Here is a 23,786-nt window from a genome sequence, read left to right as displayed (position 1 = left end):
AGGACATTTAAGCTAGTGACAAGGAGGAACTCGCCATGGAAAAATCGGAGGAAGGGCGTCCCTAGCAAGGAGACGTGCCGACTGGTGCAGAGCTCCTGCCGTAGAATAATCTCGGTGTGTGCGGGATCATGGGCTCATGCGGGCCAGCATGGTGGCTGAGGGTTAGAGAGGCAGGGGCCCCACCATGCAGAAAGTGGAAGGGCAAAGTGAAGTAGCTGAGCCTCTGATCAGCCTTGGTCTGATCTACAGTTTAGAAAACTCTCTCTGGTCTTGGGAGACCGCGGCAGTAGGAGGGTAGGAGTGGGAGCAAGGAGAGCCGTGCTAAGGCTGTGGCCGTCATCCAGGCTGGCCCAAGATGACCCACGACTCAGCCGTAGAGTTGACAGGACACCTCAGTGGAGTCAGGCTGCAGCCCATGCCCTGGTGGGGGGTGGCTGGGAGTTCAGGACCCACAGTCAGAAACCCCAGGCTTGAGTCCAGGCTTTGCTACATGATCTCCATTCCGTGGAACCCCAGGCTGTTTCTCTCTCCAGGAGAGCCCCAGTTTCCTTGTATATACAACAAAGATAAAAGATATAATTTTTCTAACATCGCTGTGAGGACTAACATTTTATTTTTTTTATTAAGATTTTGACAGAGAGAACGCAAGTAGGCAGAGAGGCATGCAGAGAGGGAGTGGGGATTCAGGCTCCCTGCTGAGCAGAGAGACCAACATGCGGCTTGATCCCGGGACCCCGAGATCACAACCCCAGCCAGCCGAAGGCAGAGGCTTAACCCACTTAGCCACCCAGGTGCCCCAAGGACTAACTTTTTTTTTTTTTTAAGATTTTATTTATTTGTTTGACAGACAGAGATCACAAGTAGGCAGAGAGGCAGGCAGAGAGAGAGGAGGAAGCAGGCTGCCCTCTGAGCAGAGAGCTGGTTGTGGGGCTCGATCCCAGGACCTGATCAGACTCAGATCATGACCTGAGCCGAAGGCAGGGGCTTAACCCACTGAGCCACCCGGGCATCGAGGACTAACATTTTAAAAGGCACCTAAAAGCTTACATAGCGCAGCCCCTGGCACATCTATACATGTAAGCATATGTGTATACTTATAAATATATGTATGTATATCTATACATAGACTACTTTTATAGAAGTATTTTTATTAAAATGAAATTTATAAATTTAGTATATATGTTACATATGTATGTATATATATGAAAAAGTTTTCTTCTCTTTCAATGCCTAAAAAAAAGCAACAGCCCTCAGTAAGAACACTAAGACGTACATAACATTGGATGGGGGGCAGTTCTGCTAGTGACTCACCTTAAGGACCTGAGAAATACATCCGGAGATGTGCTTATAAGGTGTCACTGTGTGATTATTATACTGTGAGTGATCAGAAACACAAATGCAGATCGGTTAAGTCAATTTTGATATGGGCATAGATTAGAAAACTCAGCCGTCATTAAAAATGAAAATGGACCTTCTATTTGCTACCATGAGAGGATGATCATAATGGATTAAGTGAACAAAACTGAATGTGAAACAATATATACGGTTTGACACATTTTTATGGGGGGGAAACCCTACTTTAACAAATACATTCCTTCTGACCAACGTGACTTGAGCGTCTGCGAATGCCAGCGGGGAGGCGCGGAGGAGCCCGGGCAGACGTGGCCCTGGCGGGTAGATCCGGCGCGGCCCCGAGTACGGTGACTGTCCCCAGAAGTGCGGACAGCAAGGGCCACGCAGTGGGAGAAGCGGCTGGGAGCGTGGAGGGAGGCGGCAGCAACAGGCTGGGCGAACGCGAGCTCTGCCCCCCAGGCCAGGAAGGGTCTCATCCGGGAGGAGGGAGCGCGCTCCAGGGAGGCCCGGGTGGGTGGCCCCGCGGCAGGAAGCAGGTGTGCAGGGCGGCCTGGCAAAAGCCCGTAGGGGGATGTGGGAGCCCACCCCGCACACCTGCTGGCGGTTGCTTTCAGCCTCCTTTCCCTCCCCGTGCCCTGCACCCCTGCCGCACAGGCAAAGGACTTTCTCTTTACTAGGGTTGCCTCCAGGGTATTTCCTCCTCCTGGTCTGATGGTTGTCACCATCCCCAGAAATGACCCAGCCCCCCGCCCCACCCCGGCTTAGTTTCTGTCATTTCCTCTCCTCTGGGATGCTGTGGAGTCATTTCTTAAGGAAGAGAAAGGCAACACTAACACCTGGGCTGGGCGGTCTGTGTAGTAAAACAACAAAGCACAATGGAGGGGGTTACTTACATGTTACAAATGGGGAAACTGAGACCCATGAAAGGTTTCCTGACTTTGCCACTGTGTAATAATCAAGGGTCTCTGGGTTGCTAATAAGTAGAAACTGTCTCAAGCATTAATTATAACTCTACAAGAAAGTAGCCCAGGGTGGGAATGTGGTTCGAGGATCGTCTGAACGAGGACTAGGATCGTCTAAACGAGGACTAGGGAATTTCTGGACTCTTGGTTTCCATCTTCTCTTTTTTCTGCCTCAGACCGCGTGTCCCCTCCGCAGGCCTGCACGTAGACTGGCTTACTCCCTGCCTCTGTCCCATTTCCAAATCTCCTAGAGAGAAAATCTGCTTGGCAAAGACTCTGGCCCTTTGTCTACCCTGAATTCTATCCATAGTGGCAAGGTGGGGAGGGTCGATTCTAGGCAAGTACTTCTTGTTTTTCTCGCAAATGGAAAGAGGGAACGCTCTGGGGAAGACGAGAATCATGAATTGGGAGAATACAACCCAAAAGCCAACCGTGTAGAGGCATAATGAGCTCAGAAAGAGACCTTTCTTACTCAAGCCCAGCGCTCTCTCCACTAGCCATACCCTTCAAACTTAGAACAGAAGGACCACCTCTAGAGGGAACCTCCCTCCCGCATTCAGCCCTGCTGCTGATCAAAATGGTGACTGCAAATCAGGATAAGACCACCTTCCTCGAGCCATCTGACTGCTGGAAATTTTTTATCATAACCAAACAATTCCACAGATCGCCTCTGACTTGGATGTGCAAGGCGCCCCCCAGAGTTGTGCAGAGCACTATCTGTACAGTGTCCATGTGGCCTTGTGCCTCACAGAGGACAGACAGTCCGTCACCTGGGGTCTGGCCCCACCACCCTCCCCCTTGTCCTCAGGCCGCCCCTGAGGCCCCACAGAGGAATCCCAGCGTGCAGAGAATAGGGCACGGAAAAGCATGGCACCTCAACCGCGTCTCTGCCAGACTGAGTCCAAGGAGCATTTGCTGCCATGTCCTTGAGGCAGCCTGACTGCTTGTGCCTGGAGTGTCCTGTTGTGAGGTGGCCCAGTAATTCCACCTCCAAAGGAAGGAAGGCAGACTTTGGCACTGACAATACTAATTGGTGGCCTGGTCAGCCAGTTAAAGGGGGATCCTTGGTGAGGGACAGCTGAGCCCGGGGCTGGAGGTGGCAGGAAAGAGACAGTGGATCTGTAGATGAACCTGCATCAGCTTTATTCTGCCCACTAACCTCCCTCTACGGACTGCTGGCCTTTGGCAGCAATGCCACCCAGCACCATTGGGCCTCAGGTCCCTCCTACTCTTGCCTTGGTCTCCAACCTCCTGGGTGACAGACAAGGTCTTCAGTGATGCAAGACATACTAATAAAAGACAACCCCTGCCCATCCTGTATTGTTAGCTAGGACCCCCCAAAGATTTAACAAACATCCCCAAAGATGTCTGGGGCAGATAGATTGATGGCAGCATGGAAGGAGGTGTCTGTGGTTCCAAGCTGCACTGTAAACAGCCGTTAGAATGAAGGTAGAGAAAGCATATTGTCCAGCTCATGAAGGATTCGAAGCACAAGTGAGGCTAGGGGATAACCAATTGATTGAGTGCTATAGTCAAGACTTGGTAAAGTTTCCACTAGGCTCTAAGAACAGGTTATATTTACCCAAAATGTTAATAGGAATTTGTAAAGATATCCTTACATTTTAAAAATGCTACCAGAAAAAAGTGACACATGATGCAATAGCAGTTTTTTGAAAAACCTTTACAGGTTTCTGTTGATATAAAAGATAATCTTTGTCCATTTTAGGATGCACCCATCCATAGTGCTAGCTTAAATGGCATCAGTGAAGGCTCTGTGCCTAGAATGAGAGTGGTGAGAGGCCTCCCTGACCCTGTGTGGGTCAGTCCAAATGTGAAATATATTTGCTCCATCCTGATACAGACTCCTAAGGTGGGGGGGAGGTAAATAAACTAATGAAAGTTTGACTTGCGAGTTTGGCCAGTATAGTAGTAGGAAACGGAAAAATGTCCAAATGATTGTAAGACCTGAAGTAGCCAGGAAAAGGGAAATTAATAAAGAATACACTAGGGGTGCCTGCGTGGCTCAGTGGGTTAAAGCCTCTGCCTTCCGCTCAGGTCATGATCTCAGGGTCCTGGGATCGAGCCCCGCATCGGGCTCTCTGCTCAGCAGGGAGCCTGCTACCCCCTCTCTCTCCGCCTGCCTCTCTGCCTACTTGTGATCTCTGTCAAATAAATAAATAAAATCTTTAAAAAAAAGAATATGTTAGTGATCCTCTAACATATTTATGTATAAAAAACACATAAAAAATAATTATGTATAAAAAACATTGTACAGATGTTTGTTATTGACCCCAGAATGTCCGAATGTCAGAAGAGGAGCATGGGTTGCTCATTACAGAAAGTTATACTTCACCCTAACATATAAAATAAGTTTCAAAAGAGTAGATTGATCTAAATAGGGAGTGAAAGGTATGTGTGTGAGTGTGTGTGTGGAATACTGAGCTCCCCGTCTCGGGAAGCATCCAGGCTCCACTGGATGGTGGATGGTCTACATCTAGGATGTTGTAAAGGGGATTCTCAGGTTTCCACTATGTCCGTGTGCTTTCCCCGACGGACAGTCCTGTGACTCATTCAACTTGGCCTCCTTTCTTTTCCTCTCTCTCCCCCTCTCCCCGATTCTTTCATTTCTCCTCCCACCGGTGCTCACGTTGACGGGAAGAAAGTCGAAATGCACTCCAGTGTTTGAAAAGTGGGGACACTTTTTGGTTCCCTTTCCCTGCCCCTCCTCCCTGCTTATGTTCAGGCAATGCCGGGGGATGCTTGCACCAGGGCAGGGCGCCTGTCCGCCCTCACTGACACCTGAGATGGGGGCCAGTGACGCTTGTCCCTCAGGGCGCTAGAGCTCAGATGAATGCCAGAGGCTGGGCCCAGCACAGCTGAACAGTACTTCGTAACAGTATTTTATTTTATTTTATTATTATTATTTTTTAAAGATTTTATTTATTTATTTGTCAGAGAGAGAGCGAGAGCGAGCACATGCAGACAGAGTAGAAGGCAGAGTCAGAGGGAGAAGGAGAAGCAGGCTGCCTGCGGAGCAAGGAGCCTGATGTAGGACTCGATCCCAGGACGCTGGGATCATGACCTGAGCCGAAGGCAGCCGCTTAACCAACTGAGCCACCCAGGCGTCCCATCGTAACAGTATTTTAAAACCGCTAAGGAAGCCATGGTACTTATGTTGTTGTCCCTTGTGCCTTCTTCCAGGGAAGGTCCTGGTCAGCAGCGAGATGGGCATCAGCCGGTCCGCCGTGCTGGTGGTGGCCTACCTGATGATCTTCCACAGCATGGCCGTCCTGGAGGCCCTCATGACCGTGCGCCGGAAGCGTGCCATCTACCCCAACGACGGCTTCCTGAAGCAGCTCCGGGAGCTCAACGAGAAGCTGATGGAGGAGAGGGAGGAAGACTACGGTCAGGGAGGGGGCACAGAGGAGGCCGAGGAGGGCGAGGACGCGGAGAGCGTTGTCGGGGCCAGAGTGCGCACCCTCAGCGTGCAGGAGGAGGACGACACCGCCAGCCACCTGAGCGGCTCCTCCTGGGGGAAGGCCAGCCAGGCGTCCAAGCCCCTCACCCTCACTGACGAAGATGAGGAGGAGAAGCTGTTCGAGGAGTGGAAGAAGGGGCAGGGCCTCCCCACAGGCAGGGTCCCCCCGGGCGGAGACGACAGGCGGTCGGCCTCCAGCCAGGGCGGGGAGGAGCCCGAAGACGACGACGTGGACCGGATGATCCAGGAGTGGCAGAGCCGGAACGAGAGGTACCAGGCAGAAGGGCGTCGGAGCTGGGGGAGGGAGGAGCAGGAGCAGGAGGAGGAGGAGGCAGGCGATGGCGGCTCGTTCATGAGGAGAAGACGGAGGCACACCCTGAGTGAGAGCAGCACTTCCGAGAGTGTCAGCAGCCACGACATCCGGGTCCTGAAGCAGCAGCTGGAGACCAGCCGCCAGAGCCGAGGGGGGAGAGGCCGCTCTGACTCGGCGTCCACTGAGAGCACCTGGGACGTGTGGAGCCAGAGGCTGCTGGAGATTGAGAAGGAAGCCTGCCGTCGCTCTCGGTCCCGGAGCAAGAGGGAGGAGGCGGACGCCGGCTCGGAGGTGGCGAGCAGGGCACGCGAGGACGACGAGCAGAGCGTGTCTTCGGAGGCCAGCTCCTTCTCCAACTTCTGTAGCCGGAACAGGGACAAGCTCACGGCCCTGGAAAGGTGGAAGATCAAGAGAATCCAGTTCGGATTTCACAAGAAGGAACTGGGCGCAGAAGACAGCAGCAGCGAGCAAGGTGCCGAGGAGGCAGAGAGCGAGGGGAGGAGCTCGGATGTCAGCCTGACGGCCTACCAGGCCTGGAAACTGAGGCACCAGAAGAAGGTGGGCAGTGAGAACAAGGAGGAGGTCGTGGAGCTCAGCAAGGGCGAGGACTCTGCCTCGGCCAAGAAGAGGCAGCGGCGGCTGGAGCTGCTGGAGCGGAGCCGGCGGACGTTGGAGGAGAGCCAGTCCATGGGAGGCTGGGAGACCGACTCGTCCGCCGCCGGCGGGAGCATCCCCCTGTCTGCCTTCTGGTCGGCAGCTCCGTCCGTCGGAGCTGATGACACAGCCTCCGTCCTCAGCACCCAGAGCCACAGCTCCCGCCCCTCCCAGGCTGGGAGCCATGCGGGGAGCTGCTTGGCCTCTCTCCCTGCCGCAGCGCTGCCTAACCTGCCTGTGGGGCCTGGAGACACCATCTCCATCGCCAGCATTCAGAACTGGATTGCCAATGTGGTCACCGAGACTCTGGCCCAGAAGCAGAACGAGATGCTGCTGTTGTCCCGCTCACCATCGGTGGCCAGCATGAGGGTGGCACCGGTAGCCGGTGGCCGGGGGGATGACCAGGTCTCCCTGCTCAGTGGCCACAGTGGCTCCTCCCTGGGCAGCGGCCTGCTGCCTCAGAGCCAGCTGGGACCCAGCTCCGACACGCCGGCCCTGCTGTCCTCCCACACGGCGCTGGGCTCAAGGGCCCAGGGTCTCGGGAGCCGAGTCAGGGGGACCAGCAAGCCTGTCTATAGCCTCTTTGCCGACAACGTTGACCTAAAGGAGCTTGGCCGGAAGGAGAAGGAGATGCAGATGGAACTGAGGGAGAAGATGTCCGAGTACAAGATGGAGAAGCTGGCCTCGGACAACAAGCGGAGCTCCCTCTTCAAGAAGAAAAGGGTCAAGGACGATGAGGATGATGGCGTGGGTGACGGGGAGGAGGACGTGGACAGTGCCATAGGGAGCTTTCGGTATTCCTCCCGCAGTAATTCGCAGAAGCCTGAAACAGACACCTCTTCGTCCCTGGCTGTGTCGGATCGCTGTGGAAGTGGAAGCCGGGCTGGCAGAGAGACGGAAGGCAGCATCGCTAAGTGGCTCAGCGGCCTCAGGACAGAGGACAAATCTCCTCCCCAGAGTGATTGGTCTGGAAGCTCCAGGGGGAGGTACACCAGGTCTTCACTGCTCCGGGAAACGGAGTCCAAGTCCTCTAGCTACAAGTTCTCCAAATCGCAGTCGGAGGAACAGGACACGACCTCCTTCCGTGAGGCCAACGGCAACTCTGTAAGGAGCACTTCGCGGATGTCTTCCTCCTCCACCAGGGAGGGCAGAGAGATGCACAAGTTCTCCAGGTCGATGTTCAGTGAGACCTCAAGCTCCCGAGAGGAGAGCCCAGAGCCCTACTTCTTCCGCCGGACCCCCGAGCCCTCCGAAGGGGAAGAGTCCCCGGAAGCACAGCGTCCAAACTGGGCCAGGCCCAGGGACTGGGAAGATGTGGAAGAGTCGTCCAACTCAGACTTTTCTGAATTCGGAGCCAAGAGGAAATTCACCCAGAGCTTCATGAGGTCTGAGGAAGAGGGAGAAAGAGAGAGGATGGAAAACAGAGAAGAAGGGAGGTTTGCTGCAGGGCGGCGGTCCCAGTATCGGAGAAGCACTGACAGGGAGGAGGAGGAAGAAATGGACGATGAAGCCATCATTGCTGCCTGGAGACGCCGGCAGGAAGAGACCAGGACGAAGCTGCAGAGAAGGAGGGAGGAGTAACCCGGGCAAGGCAGGCCTGGGAGAGACGGAGAACGTGGGAAGAAGCCGCACGGCTTAGCACGGGGCTCGGGGCACACCTGGCCTCCGCCCGTCAAGGGACAGGGATGTGGAGAGGCTCATACAGACGGGCAAAACCCAAATGAGAGGTACGAGGCAGCTCTGGAGGTGGAGAGGAGGAGGAGAGCCATCACGTGGGTCTGAATGATGGGCCAACTGACACCGAATTCTGTTGCCGCATGTCCTCTTACGGTTTGACCCTTCGCTTGTGTATCTCCTCCTGTTCAGCACTGACTGGAGAGGCGAGCTCACCACGACACCATAGCTCGTCAGAGATTCCGGCTTACATCCAGGAAGACTGAATGCAGGACATGGTTCTGTTGGTGGAGGTTTTGTGAGACCCAGGAAATTTACCCTGTGGCAGGTCTCACCTCTCCTGGCGAAACTGAGTTCTGGTGGTTTCTTTGAAATGTTGGGGATCTCCATTAAAATGATATGTTGTCTGACATTTATCCTTCATTCTGGTCACTTTTAGCTCTTTGAACCCCCCTTAAAAGACACAGATGGTGATGATGAGCGAGCCTCGCCTTGTTTCGTAAATGCTGTGCCTTCGGACAAAACTACTATCATCACATTAAAACAGTGATCGAGTATCTCGTCTATGACCCAGTATAGTGGGAAGACATGAGGAAGACCCGAGAGAGTAACAGGGAATCAGAGGGAGATCAGGTTGTATTGTGGTGAGAGTGGTGAGGCGTGGGCAGAGATGGGGTCCCTCTGGAAGAGCAGAGAAAAAAAAGCAAACTGTGGGGGCGCGGGTTGGGGGAGAAGAAACAAAGCCCAACACGAAGAGATGGCAGTGTGGTTCCATGAGATCTTGAGTCACCCTTGCTTTTCATCCCTTGGAGGATGGTTGGACCATGCAGTGGGCAGCCCACTGGATCCTTCCTGTGCTCTGGATGGGCTGAGTCAGTGAGAATGCTTTACCCTTTATTCCCAAGGTATGTCTGCCTTACAGAACACAGGTTGGGCTGCCGAAGCCAGCAGACATGTGTTGAACATCTTATGACAAGCATTGGTGGACTGGTTTCTACAGTTCCTTTCAACACGCAGCACCTGGCATGATTTGAAAATAGGCATATGCCTTGAAGGGCTCCACGTTGTCTAGATGTCAGTGAGCCTTAGTCTCTGGTTTCCAGTGCTTGATAGAACATTCTCTTCATATGACATGACATTATCTTCATATACCGCCAGGAAGAAGGCCAGTTGCTGCCCATTTCTGGGTGAGCTCAAGCCTTCCTCTCTCTTTTCACTCCCATGGGGAAATTTCTGGTGGAGGCACAATCAACTAGAAGGTTAATCTTCTGGATGGAGGAATGAGAATGTCCCAGGTACAACAGCTCTCTTTTTCTTTTCTGATCTTCTTAAGTTATCTTATAATTTAAGGTAAATACTTAGAGAGCCAGGGTCAGGGATGAATAGACCAAGTGAGTTGACAGGCGAGCTGAGCCCTAGCCATCCACAGGAGCCATGTGACTCAGGCCTCCATGTGTCTTGCTCTTTTTAAATATGAGTGAAAAATAAATAAGTTGATCTCAGCCACACAGATGTAGAAAAGAAATGTTTTAAAAACAAACTTAGTGGGGCACCTGGGTGGCTCAGTGGGTTAAAGCCTCTGCCTTCAGCTCAGGTCATGATCTCAGGGTCCTGGGATCGAGCCCCGCATCGGGCTCTCTGCTCCGCAGCGAAGCCTGCTTCCCTTCCTCTCTCTCTGCCTGCCTCTCTGCCTGCTTGTGATCTCTCTCTGTCAAATAAATAATAAAATCTTAAAAAAAAAAAAAAAAACAACTTATTCACTCCCAACTTGTATCCCAACTGAGTGGATGTGGAACAAAATGCAAAGCATCTTAATTTTTCAAGAGTCACCTAGTCTTTCCCCGGCAGTGAATGTGAGCCTGCGGGGACACAGACCGGGGGGACCCCCTGGCCTGCTTTTGGCTGCACTCGTAGGCTGGAGGACAGCAATCGCCCCTCATGGAGGAGCTCAGCTCACTAGAGGAAGAAACCAGAGAAGGGGCAGGGTCAAGCCCTGGAGAAAGGCCTTTGCTTGCTCTGTCTCCAAGGAGAGCGCCTCCAGGATCCTGCCTTCAGAGAGGTGTCTGTCCGGGAATTTGGGATTCTGAATTCAGCTTACTCCTGGAGTTTAGATTTTATTTCAGGAAACCACATCAGTAGAAATTTTATGTGATTTTTGATGAGCTTGAAGAGATTTTAGAGTATTAGGATCACAACTATGACTTCTGAATTAGTGATCTGCATTAGTGATTCTGAATTAGTGATCAAGTATTTCAATCCAGGATGATGGGTTGCACTCCGGCCTTCCAGACTCACAGGGATGCCTTGTGTCTGTAAAGGTCCCAGTAGATGTCGTGCCCCAGTTGGAAACTGATGAGCGTTTAATGCAGTAACTGTGCACAGTGGCATGGGTAGGGTTAAGGGGACGAGAAGGGAGAGTAAAGCACCCAGGTCCTAGCAATGTGAGAGACGGAATACCACCCGAGAGCCGAAGGGACAGCGTGAGGGAGCTGTTTGTAGAGCCTGGCAAGAGCCACAGCCGTGGGCCGAGGGCTGGCAGAGGAGTAGGGGGATGACTACCCCGACCTCTGTCTCCTTCTAGAGTGTGATCTCATGCTAGTAACTTTCATGCCAGACATGGAAAACTGGAAGCCAGCGAGAAGGGGAGCCCAGTGCTGGAGAGGAACAGAAAGCAGGGCAGAAGGGGCAGAGAATAGCCACAGAGATAGATACGTTGAAGTGGGAAGGCCGTGTCTGTGTCACCTCCGCAGCGATGTTCTAGATGACTGAGAACACGACGCACAGACCACAAGGTCGATCCGCTCTTAAGAATAATTAATGATTGAACAGGGTTTTAGCTGCACAGAACCAACTCACAGAGTCAGTAATTTTGTTATACAGGAAAGAAAGAAAAGACAGACCTACTCTGCGTCCTTCATCTAGTCCTGAGTTGTGTAGAATTTCCGAGGAGAAAAGCCCCACAGTAAGGGGAGATTAGTGTGCAGAAGGGACTCACAAGAGTGGGAATCCTGCACAGAATTCTGGGGTGAGAAAGAGAGGAAAAGAGTTGGCCTCGAAGGTGAGGCCTTGGAGGGTAAATGAAAACCTGGAGACTGTGAAGAAATAAGGAATATGGGAAGCATGCCAGGACGAAACAGAGGGCACACCCGGATTAGGGTAATTCGAAGGGGAGGTCCACAAAGGGGTTATTTACGAAGGTGTCGGCGAGCGTAGACAGTGTGCACCCTAGGACCTGGGTTCACATCCCCGGGCCAAAGAGGCCAGCACATGGAGCTGTTCCAGGAGACCGAGAGACAGAGAGAGCTGGATGTGTGGGGAGGATGTCTCCCAAGAGCTGACATCTTTGGTCCAGGGGGCCAGGTTGACAGGACCCCATGGGGAAGGAGCCAGAGGACTTCAGCCTCCAGTCTCCTGCGTGGCTCCCCACGTCTCCTGTCTTGTTCCCCACAAACCAAATCCCAGAGGCAAGAGAGTTGGCCTGGCGTGCGCCCAGTCAGCCTCACGGTCACAGAGGTGGGGGGGGGGGTCAGGGCCAGGTGTGGAGCTGGAGGCCAAGAGAAGATAGGCACAGCCAAGGCAAAATTTGGGGGCCAGCACAGCAGCTATCCCGTGACCGATTACTGTGAGGCTGGTTATAAGACTCTGCCTGTGGTGTCAGGAAAGTTACCAGAAAAGGGCTACGGATTTCTCCGGCCTCTCTGAAGCGTTCGCGGCTGGTGTGGCTGGGGAGCATTAGCAAGCGGGGACAGATGTGTGCAGGCTTCTCGGTCTTCCAGATCCTTCGGAAGAGTGTCGTTCGTGGAAGTCACGTTTGTCCCCTCCCTGGCCCTCTTGCCTGCAGCCGGGCCCGGTAACCCCCGCCCGTTACATTTGCCCCCTTCATCCTAGTCCTCTCACGGCTCCCCAAACCAGGCCCCTCCGCGCACCGCCTGGCTATTGCCGCTGCCTTTCTAACCAGTTTTGGCCTCACCTCTTGTCTATCTGGTCTAGAACCAAACTAATCTTCCCAAGGTTCACAATTCTGGTTTTTTGTATTCCTGTGCTTCAGAACTGTAGTGCTCCCCACTGCCCTGCAGTGCTCCCCACCGCCCGGGCAGTGACACTTCAATCCCTTCAACGGCCATCAAGGGCTCCCTTATCCTGCATGTCCAGCCGTTGGTTGCTCCCCTTGTGGGCCACACCTCCCACCCTGTGTGAGCAGCCCACCGTTCCACACCCTCTACCGTGCTCCTCCCTAGGCTGTCCCCTCTGCCTCCGGCGCCCCACTGTGCCCTGCCACCTCACTGCAGTGGTCCCACCACCCTCCAAGCCTCTCCTCTGCTACTCACCCTCCTCCAGCTCCCCTGGCCACGCGAGTCTCTTCCTCCTCTGAAACCATGCAGCGTTTTGCTTGCACTTGTCTTTGATGCTTAGCCCAGTCTGGTCTTTATCATAGGAATTTGGTTCATAAGGATAAGAATGTCTTTTAGGATTATTATGGACTTATAATTAAATAAGATATAATTTTAACATACCTAGGCAGGTGATGGCACACTGTAGAATTTAGTAAGCTGTACATTGTTAGGAGTAATTCTATAATAACAATGTGACTACCATTATAATTATTATAGACACCGTGCAGTAAAGTCTTTAAGAACACAGCTTTGGAATCCGACGGAAAAACAGCCGACACTGTATCAAGTGTTCACCATATTCCAGGCACGAAGCTCGGAGCTTCGGCATGGATTACCTACATCTTCTCCTCAAAAATCTTACCCGTTACCTTTTTACCCTTTTTTTTTTTAAGCCTGTGGTGTCCTAAACACAGCGAGAGCCACTGGAGAATCAGGAGAAATCAAGAGAGATGAGAACTTGTCCTCAAGGAGCTAATAATTTTATGAAGGGAGATAGGCAATAAAGAGGAATTTTGAATATTTAGAAGATTATTTGTTTATCTGTTATCCACTTGCCTGTCTGTCTCTCTACCTACTAAAAAGCAAGCCCTGGGATGCCTGACGGGCTCAGTCAGTGGAACATGCAGCTCTTGATGGTGGGGTTGTGGGTTTGAGCCCCAATAGGGCATAGAGCTCACTAAAAAATAAAATAAAGTGACAAAATGCAAGCCTGCAGTTCATGGATGTAGCCCCACATGTAGAAATCAAATCTAGGACAAAAGGTGCTCTTCACAACCTTGTGTTGTGGCTGGAGAGAGACCAGCCAGATAACAGTGAAACAATGTTGTATGTGGGGAGTGCTGCCGTCATACAGAGATCAGGAGACCCTCTCTGAGGAGCTGAAGCCGAAGCAATGAGACGGGGCCAGCCTGGTTAGGACCTCGAAGAATCCCCTGCAAAGGAACTGACAGAGACCCTGGGTTTGGAGGATGAAACCATGAAGGACCCGAGGCCATATGGCAACTCCCAAGTTGAAGCCAAAATACAAATCGAGACCATCTGACTTCAGAGACTGCACACAGCACAGAGTATGTGACATCTGTAAACTGCTTAGGACAATGCCTGGTCCATAATAAGTGCTCAGTAAGCATTTTATACACCCACAACTAGATGGTAAGTTTTTAAATCAATCTTGTTTTAAAAGCATAAAATTATTGATCAGCTACATAATTAATGATTCAGCATGGATCTTTTTAGGACCCAAAGAAGTCAGGGTGTTTCTGGCTACTTTCAGAGTGATCTTTTTCCCCCCGATGAGTGAGCAAGGGGGCTAGGCGGTGAGAGTAGAGAGAATGTCCCAGGGACTCGAGGTTGGAGAGACTCCCAGAGGTCTGTGGGAGGCACAGCAGATCAGCCCCCCACTTGGGAGAGCAGCCCCCATTTTACTGGCACTACTGGGCCAGAGTTGCTGAAAGCACTTTGCTCCAAGTCACAGTGACATGGAGGTTGCTTCAAGAGAGGCCAGTTTTGACCAATGTCCACGTTCTCGAAGGTGGAACAGAGGCTGGTACGGAGGGCCAGCAGGGAAAGGAAAGTCGATCCAAAAACCATCACGGTTGTGACTGGTCCTGGCCCCGTGGTGGGCCAGCCACAGCTAGCCAGCTCTGACCTCACTCCCAGGAGGCTGCTAAGAGCTGTTTTCGGAGAAGTAGGCATTCCTCAGAGGAACACAGAGCCACAAAGTTTCCCTGCAGCGGGCAAAAGGGCAGATGGCGGGCATGGCTCACGGCCCTTTGCAGGACTTTGAGAAGATTTGGCGTAAGTGGATCTTTGCCTTGTTCAAGTTACTGGAACACGACGACAGTACAAAGAAGCCCTCAGACAAGAAGACAATTCCTGTTCCTGGCCCCGGTGGCCCCAAAGACAGAACACCCACACACACACATACACACACACACACACACACACACCCCGCCCACTATTCTTTTGGACATGCAGCTGACCACCCCTCTGCCAGGTCCCATTAAGCCAAAATCACTGTAAAAATCCCCCTTTCACAGATGTGAAAAGTCAGACATAACGGGGTGATGTGCCCCAAATCACAATGGAAGTAGAACAAAAATTGGACCTAGGTATGTCTGATTTTAAAGCCACTCTTTCTCCCACACCATTTTGCCTTTAAGAGGGATCTATGCCCAGGGAGGGATTAAAACCCAAATTGCAGAGAAGTCTGAAATCTGACTGGAGGGCTGCCACCATCCAGAAGAAGCAGTCTGCGAACAAAGCCGGCGCTCCAGCCGGCCTCCCGTTCTCGGTGTTGGCCCTCTCGCTAATAGACAGCCCAGTGCAAAGAAGTGTGGGGGGATGACAAGGATGGGGCCCCGGGGGACTGCTCTTAAACGGAGCCTTACCTAAAGGATGCGATGTTCAAAGAGGCTCAGTTTTCAGTGTGCGCGCTCCTTCCGACTCCTGGGAGAGAAGCTGTCATTGAAGGGAGTCACAATATTTGTGCGTATTGCAGACAGCTTTTCTCTTTTGAAAGCTGCACACACAGGTAATTAGTTAACGTAGCTCTCGATTTATCACAAAGGCTGCTGGGGAGATGGCAGAGAGCTGGAGGGCCCGTGTGCACGTGTGCCTGTGTGTGCGAGCGCGTGTGTGAGACAGAGACAGAGCAAATCACTCACTCCCACAGTCCCTCCAACTGAAGGAAAATGGCCCCTGCTTGATTACAGTGGGGTCGAGAGGAAGGAGGACCTCACATACAGCCAACGTTTAGACCCTAGTTAACACTAGACCCATTCAGTTGACTTGTGTTATAATATATTACACAGCAATAGTTGGGACCTGCCATAAAAGATCTTCACTGGTTTCATCCATTCTTTCCTCCTTTCGCTCAACCAGCATTCAGGAAGTGCTTGCTAGAGGACAAGATTGTTCTGGGTATGGAAATGCAAAGAAGAATGAAAGAGAGTGTCTTTCTCTGAAGAGTAAATGCATCTGGTGGGTTCTCTGACAAAGAACAACACTTGGGAGCCCAGGGGCAATTCTGGCTTGAAATCCCAGCGTTAGGCTCATTCCTTTGAATTAAGGCCCAGCTGCAGTGCCTGTGAATTGGGGGTAACTCGGTGGTGTGGATTAGCTGGTCCCTTTGAAATGAAACAAACCCTGAGAAAGTTAAGTTTCTATGAGGATATCAAAAGGTCCAGGAGCCTGTAAACTGTGGCGGAGGCATAACAAGGGCAGCATGAGGCCATTTGCAAATCAAGAAAGACCCCCTTCCTTCCTTTTTCCTCTATCGCTGTAAGTTTCTTGAAATACACAGCTCAGTGTATGCTGCAGGGAATCATAAGACAGACAACACAGCTCACTTTAAACTGATTTTTTAAAAAGATTTTATTTATTTGACAGAGAGAGATCACAAGTAGGGAGAGAAGCAGGCAGGTGGGGGTGGGGAGCAGGCTCCCTGCTGAGCAGAGAGCCTGATGTGGAGCTCTATCCCAGGACCCTGAGATCATGACCTGAGCTAAAGGCAGAGGCTTGACCCACTGAACCACCCAGGTGCCCCCCCCCACCTTTTTAACTGATTTTTTTCAACACAGCTCACTTTAAACCTGCTGGCTCTCCACCCCAAGAAATTATCTTTTTTGAAAAATTTTTATTTAAATTCTTACTCAAACACAGTACAATATATTGTTTTCAGTATAGTTCAGTGGTTCATCACTTATATGTAACACCCGGTGCCCATCATAACAAGTGTGCTCCTTGCTAGCCACCATCCGTGGGGCCCTTCCCACACCCATGTCCCTCCATCACCCCTGTTTGTTCTCTGTTGTTAAGAGTCTCTTACGGGGGGCACTTGAGTGGCTCAGTGGGTTGAGCCTCTGCCTTCGGCTCAGGTCATGATCTCAGGGTCCTGGGATCGAGTCCCGAATCGGGCTCTCTGCTCGGCGGGAAGCCTGCTTCCTCCTCTCTCTCTCTGCCTACTTGTGATCTCTCTCTATGTCAAATAAATAAAATTAAAAAAAAAAAAAAAAAGAGAGTCTCTTACGGTTTTTTTTTTCATCTCTCTATCTCTTTTTTTACCCCTTCCTGTATATTCCTCTGTTTTGCTTCTTAACTTCTACAAATGAGTGAAATCATATGGTATTTATCTTTCTCGGACTGACTTGTTTCACGTAGGATAATGCTCTAGTTCCACCCATGTTCTTTTTGATGGCTGGGTAATATTCCATTATATCTACATACCACATCTTCTTTTTCCACTCATCCATTCATGGACACTGGGGCTCTTTCCATAGTTTGGCTACTGTTAATAATGCCACTGTAAACATTGGGATGCGTGTACCCCTTTGAATCTATATGTTTGTATCCTTTATATGAATACCTAGTAGTGCAATTGCTGGATCAGAGGGTAGTTCTATTTTCCACTTTCTGAGAACCCCCATACTGTTTTTCATTGTGGCTGCACCAGTTTGCATTCCCACCAGCAGTGCAAGAGGGTTCCCCTTTCTCTGTGTCCTCGCCAATACTTACTGTTTCTTGTGTAGTCAGTTTCAACCATTCTGATAGCTGTGAGGCAGGATCTCATCATGGTTTTCATTTGTATTTCCCTGATCATAATTGATGTTGAGCATCTTTTCATGTGTCTGTTAGCCAGTTGCATGTCTTCTTTAGAGAAGTGTTGTTCATGTCTTCTGCCCATTTCTTAACTGGATTATTATTATTTTTTTAGATTTTATTTATTTATTTGACAGATCACAAGTCGGCAGAGAGGCAGACAGAGTGGGGGGTAGAGGGGAAACAGGCTCCCCGCTCAGCAGGGAGCCCAGTGCAGAGCTCGATCCCAGGACCCTGAGATCACAACCTGAGCTGAAGGCAGAGGCTTTAACCCACTGAGCCACTCAGGTGCCCCTTAACTGGATTATTTGGGGGGATTTTATTTTGATATCGATTTTGGATACTAATTTTTTTTCTAACTCTTTATCAGATATATCATTTGCAAATATCTTCTTCCATTCCATAGGCTGCCTTTTAGTTTTGTTGATTGTTTCCTTCACTGTGCAGAAGCTCTTTACCTTGATGAAGTCCCAACAATTTATTTTTGCTTTTGTTTCCCTTGCCTCTGGCGATGTGTCTGGTAAAAAGTTGCTACGGCAAAGCTGTAGTTATCAAGACAGTATGGCACCAGCACAAAAACAGACGCATAGATCAGTGGAAGAGATTAGAGAACCCAGAAATGGATCTACAGTTATCTAGTCGACAAAGTAGGAAAGAATATCCCATGGGAAAAAGGCAGTTTCTTCAACAAATGGTGTTGGGAAAACTGGACAGCCACATGCAGAAGAATGAAACTGGGCCACTTTCTCAACACCTTACACAAAAATAAGTTCCAAATAGATGAAAGACCTGAGATAGGAAACCATCAAAATCCCAGAGGAGAACACAGGCAGCAACCTTTTTGACTTCCACAAAAATTTTCTCTTTTTTTAAAATCTATGTGTCAGCGGTTCAGCCAAACCAATCAAAGTTGTTGGGGTTTTGTTTGTATTTTAAGATTCAATTATGTATTTGAGAGAGAGAGAGAGCAAGTGAGGGGAGGTGCAGAGGGAGAGAGAGAATCCTGAAGCAGACTCCCCACCGAGTGCAGAGCCAGACTCAGGGGTTGATCCTGAGATCACCACCTGAGCCTAAATCAAGAGTCGGACGCTTAACCAACTGCATCAACCAGACATCCCAAGCCAATTAAACTTTTTTTTAAGATTTTATTTATTTATTTGAGAGAGAGAGCACAACCAGGGGGAGGGGCAGAAGGAGAAGCAGACTCCCCACTGAGCAAGGACCCCGATGTGGGACTCGATCCCCAGAACCCTGGAAACATGACCTTAGCAAAAGGCAGAGGCTTAACTGACTGAGCCACCCAGGTGCCCAGCCAATCAAACTTTTTATTTGATTGTGGAGTTTTAGGTCATAATATTTACTTGACACAAAAATATTGTTTCTGCTCTGATAATATACTGGATGGTTTTTAAAAACTCTGTTTACTATCATAAAATATTTTCACCACAACCACAATAATAAACAATATGAACTAGGCCTTCTAAACTCTGACCTTGCAAGACTGACCCTCAGTGAAGTCTCAACGTTGAGACGAAGTTCTGTCCAGATGAATGCCACACAACTGTGATAGTTGGCCTTCAGGTCCCCACAGTACCTTCATTATCACCACTTGCGTGGCAAAGCCAATGCTATTTACTTTGGAAGACAAGTGAGCAGACAATTTAATTCCATGGACAGCATTCAAACTTCCCTTCCCTTAGCCCATAAAATGTCATTTCATTAACTTGTGCATTCATTTATGCAGGAAGACTAACATGCTGTGTTTATTTCATTAAGATAAAACTAAGAAACCATCAAAATTATAGAATAAAATGGCTTCAGACATTATACTTCCATCTTTTTTCTTGTTAAATAAAATTGTGTTTTTTTCAAGTTTGAAGCTGTATGTCAACTTTCAGAGAATCTCCCCTCTGCATCTTAGCTGCATGGTTGTAGCTCAAGCTACTCCTATCCCCTAAGTCTCCATGAAATTTCTCAAATTGACTCCCCAAGATGTTCCTGTAAATCAGGGTCAGCATATCTCAGCTTTTGTGACTCAACATCATCTCAGTGATCTAACAACAACCACAAAAAGGTATTTTTTTATTATATTTTATTTATTTATTTGACAGAGTTCACAAGTAGGCAGAGGCAGGCAGAGAAAGAGAGGGAAGCAGGCTCCCCGCTGAGCAGAGAGCCCGATGTGGGGCTTGATCCCAGGACCCTGAGATCATGACCCGAGCAGAAGGCAGAGGCTTAACCCACTGAACCACACAGGCGCCCCCCCCCCAACAAAAAAGCATTTTAATCACCATTTTGTAGATGGAAAAATAGGTTTGGGAGTTAAAGAAATTATTCAATGTTAATCAATTGGGAAAGACTGAGTAGGGAATCCAACATGTAACTTTGAGCCTAGATTCCAAATTTCTTCATTGTGCTTTGATTTTAGTTCTAGATCCATAGCAATATGTGACAGAATTTTGATTATTTTACTTAAAAAATAACTAGTTAATAATTAAAATGTAACTACTACATAGCAGACTTTTCTCTATTTTTTTTTTTTTAGTATAATGGATCAGTAAAGTAATCTTTCATATTTTTTACTTCAGTACCCACCCTCTAACCATAAGAACTTTCTAGAAAATTATCAATTTCCTTGGGGTGATTTTTAAAATTTTCTCTTTAAATGAAATTCTGATTTTTCTCAAGAATACCTTTAAATTTCTAGACAACACTTCTCCCCCTCCCAAGGTTTTTCTAGAATAGTGATATCTTTTTGCCACATTTTGAGTGTGGAAGAGTTGAACTCAAGATTGGCTGCTTTAACCCCAGGAGTACTCTTAAACAAAAGTGTTATTTTCTCCAGTAAGGAACTAGATGCCTTAGCATGCAATCATTTGGGTTTGTTTGTTTGTGTATCAAAGTGTCTTTTGCTGCTCTGTGGTATTCTATACCCTGGTCCCTTAATGTTTACCAATAATTTTCAATGCCACCACTGGTGGGATGTCCACAGGCACTATGCATTCTTTTATTTCGTATTCACAACAATCCTAAGAGACAGGCATTTCTATACCTATTTGACAGGTAAGGAAATGTATTCAGAGAAGTTTAACTCCTGGCTCCATATCAGACTGGTGGGACTCACCTTAAAACACATTTCTGCCTGACTCTGGAGCTAAAACCCTGTCACACCCTACTTGGCCTCCCAGTTGCAAAATGCCTGAGCAGATAGGACAGGGGATCTTGAGAAAGTCCACAGATTTTTTCTGATACTCCTACATCATTTATTTATTTATTTATTTATTTATTTATTTATTTATTTAGCTCCTACATCATTTTATCTACCATTCCCAGGCCCCCAAATCAGGAACTAATATCCTAAATCAACCCTGGGCACATAATGTTTAATTGAGTGGTCTATAATACAGATGTCTCCCCAGCTGGACATCCTGATATGTGGGGGGTTGTTTTCTTTTGGTTTCTTTTTCCTTCGGGGAGGTATGTTTGATTTGAAATCATCTGTTATTTTCTGGAACAATTTTCTTGTTTGGCTTTAAGCTTGCTCTAGGCATCTCCAGATTTGTTGGTGCACGCTGCAAACATCATTAGTACTTGTTGCTTGAGCAAGTTTGCATAGAGCGTGAATGACCTCTGTTAGTGATGCCTCTCTCAGCTTAAACACAATTACATTGTGGCTACTGGGTGTGCTAGGGACCTTGAAGGAGAAAAGGGAGATTAGACCTGCTCATGATGTTCTGCCGCCAAGCACCTCAGCACAGGACCAGTAAGAGATTCCATCACACAGTGATTCCATCACGAATCACCAGGAACTGCAGGTAAAGGGTTGTAAGATTAGTAACTTCTACAGTAGACTTCTGAGGTCATTGTGAGTAGAGTTGAGTTTCAGGGACGTTCATGGCTCTGGTCTGACAGAAACATTGAGGATAAGAAACCCCACCATGCCAAAACAGTTTCCTGTAAATAAGACTACAATTTCTAGTTCAGAAAAGACAAACCCAATGCCCCCTGATGAATTAGAGAACAAATTAAAGAATGGAAAAAAAAAAAAAAAGTAGATAATAAAGCATGAACTCGGGCAATATAAGCCTGATGCAGGATCCCAGGACCCTGAGATCATGACCTGAGCCGAAGGCAGTGGCTTAACCCACTGAGCCACCCAGGCACCCATATTATACGTTTTTAAACTTAACTTTCACTTACTGTTTTCATTCAATATATTTCCCTAAAACACGATTTTTATTTAATTTTATTTTTTTTAAAGATTTTATTTATTTATTTGACAGAGAGAGATCAGAAGTAGGCAGAGAGGTAGGCAGAGAGAGGGAAGCAGGCTCCCCACTGAGCAGAGAGCCCAATGCGGGCCTTGATTCCAGGACCCCAAGACCATGACCTGAGCCAAAGGCAGAGGCTTAACCCACTGAGCCACCCAGACGCCACTAAAACACAATTTTTAACAACTTCATAGCATTCTGTCTTGGAGCTGCCTTTTTCATTTTATAGATCTTTATTACAAAACAATGATGTTTTCTAGTTTCCCCTGCACTCCCTGCAGACCCACCATCTTCTCTGAGTGCCCTCATCCTCTCCTAGCCTTAAAAGAAATCTAGCATTTCATTCAGGACACAACATCAGTTGAAGCCTTCTTAAGCAATCACTGTTTTTGCCTTTACTCATCCCGTGCCCCAGGGCCGCATGTCACACTTGCTAGAGGGCTGCCCACAGAAGGCAGAAATCAGCAGAGATGAGAGCAGATACCGGAGTCTGCTGATTTTTGTGATTACCTTTGTAATTTTATTTAATGTTGGAAATCATGTCCATGTAAAGCAACACACGTGTACTACTTTGATAAAAATTAAAATTGAATTTCAAAGAATTGTAGGAACTGTAAGTAGCTTGCCCCAAATCACATAATAAAATGCCACCTCATCATTTTGACTTTTTAAAAAATATTGCTCCTGAATTTGACTTTTTGCTGTCTTCTGACTTTTGATGTTTTGGAATTTGACTTTTTGCTGTCTTCTGACTTTTGATGTTTTGGAATTTGTAGGTTGCTTTATTTGCACCTGCACTCCCCTTTGCGCTTTGGATATTGACCTTCTAATTTACATATAGTCTGTAGTTATGATACTGTTTGACTGTGTCCTATACATTGCAAATCATTTCCTCAGTTGATTTTCTGGTAGTTTTATTAACGTTATTTTTCAGATATATAGATATTTTATGCTTTCAGATAGACAAAATTTCAGTCTTTTTCTTGATGGTTTCTGCTCTGAAAATCCTTTCCTATTCAATGATTCCTGCAAATCATTTGTGTATATAACGATATATTTATATGCACAGATGTTCATACTATTCCCTTACAATCCTTTTTATTTCTGTAAGGGTGGTAATGACATTTCCTTCTGCATCTTTGCCTTTAGTTAAATTTTGTCTTCTCTCTTTTCTTCCTGCTTAGTCTAGCTAAAGATTTGTTATTCAAGGGGCCCCTGGGTGGCTCAGTCAGTTAAGCATCTGCCTTTGACTCAGGTCATGATCCCAGGGGCCTGGGATCAAGTCCTGCATTGGGCTCCTTGTTCAGCAGGGAGCCTGCTTCTCCCTCTGCCTGCTGCCCAGTCTATCAAATGAAAAAAAAAAAAAAAAAAAAAAAAGATTTGTTACTCAAGTCAATTTTTTTAAACAATCAACTTTTTATTGATTAATATTTTCTATTCTATTTTAATTATTTCTGCTCTACTAAGAGTTATTTACTTCTTCTATTTGCTTTGTGTTTACTTTGCTCTTCTATTTTCTTATGTTAAAAGGTAATTTTTTTAATTATTTTATTAACATATAATGTATTATTTGCTTCAGGGATACAGGTCTGTGACTCATCAGTCTTCCGCAGTTCACAGCACTCACCATAGCACACAACCTCCCAATGCCCATAATCCAGCCACCACATCCCTCGCATCTCCCTCCACTCAAGCAACCCTCAGTTTGTTCCCTGAGATTAAGAGTCTCTTATGGTTTGTGTCCCTCCTCTGTTCCATCTTGTTTCATTTTATCCCTCCATTCTCCTCACAAACCCCCCGCCCTGCTTCTCAAATTCCTCATATCAGAGAGATCATATGATAATTGTCTTTCTCTGGTTGACTTATTTTGCTTAGCATAATACCCTCTAGTTCCATCCACATCATTGCAAATGGCAAGATTTCATTTCCTTTGATGGCTGCATAGTATTCCACCATACACACACACACACACACACATACATATACATACACACACCACTTCTTTTTATCCATTCATCTATTGATGGACATTGAGGCTCTTTGCATAGTTTGGCTTTGTGGACATTGCTGCTATAAACATTGGGGTGC

General features: G+C 48.2%; 1 protein-coding gene across 5 annotated transcripts in view; it reads left to right on the top strand.

Moving 5' to 3' along the window:
• The window catches only part of STYXL2 (serine/threonine/tyrosine interacting like 2), a 78,358-nt gene extending 65,381 nt beyond the window's left edge, over positions 1-12,977 (top strand). For all 5 annotated transcript variants that reach the window (XM_082702653.1, XM_082702652.1, XM_082702651.1 and 2 more), the window contains one exon: positions 5,517-12,977. In XM_082702653.1, coding sequence (XP_082558779.1) covers positions 5,517-8,341 — 2,825 coding nt within the window. In that variant the 3' untranslated portion in view covers positions 8,342-12,977. The remainder of the gene's footprint in view (positions 1-5,516) is intronic.
• The last annotated feature ends 10,809 nt before the right edge of the window (positions 12,978-23,786 follow it).

The sequence above is a fragment of the Mustela nivalis genome, assembly GCF_964662115.1.
Source record: "Mustela nivalis genome assembly, chromosome: 16".
NCBI classification, from domain to species: domain Eukaryota; kingdom Metazoa; phylum Chordata; class Mammalia; order Carnivora; family Mustelidae; genus Mustela; species Mustela nivalis.
The sequence above is the reverse complement of the archived record's forward strand: the minus strand, read 5'-3'. Positions and strand labels throughout refer to the sequence as shown.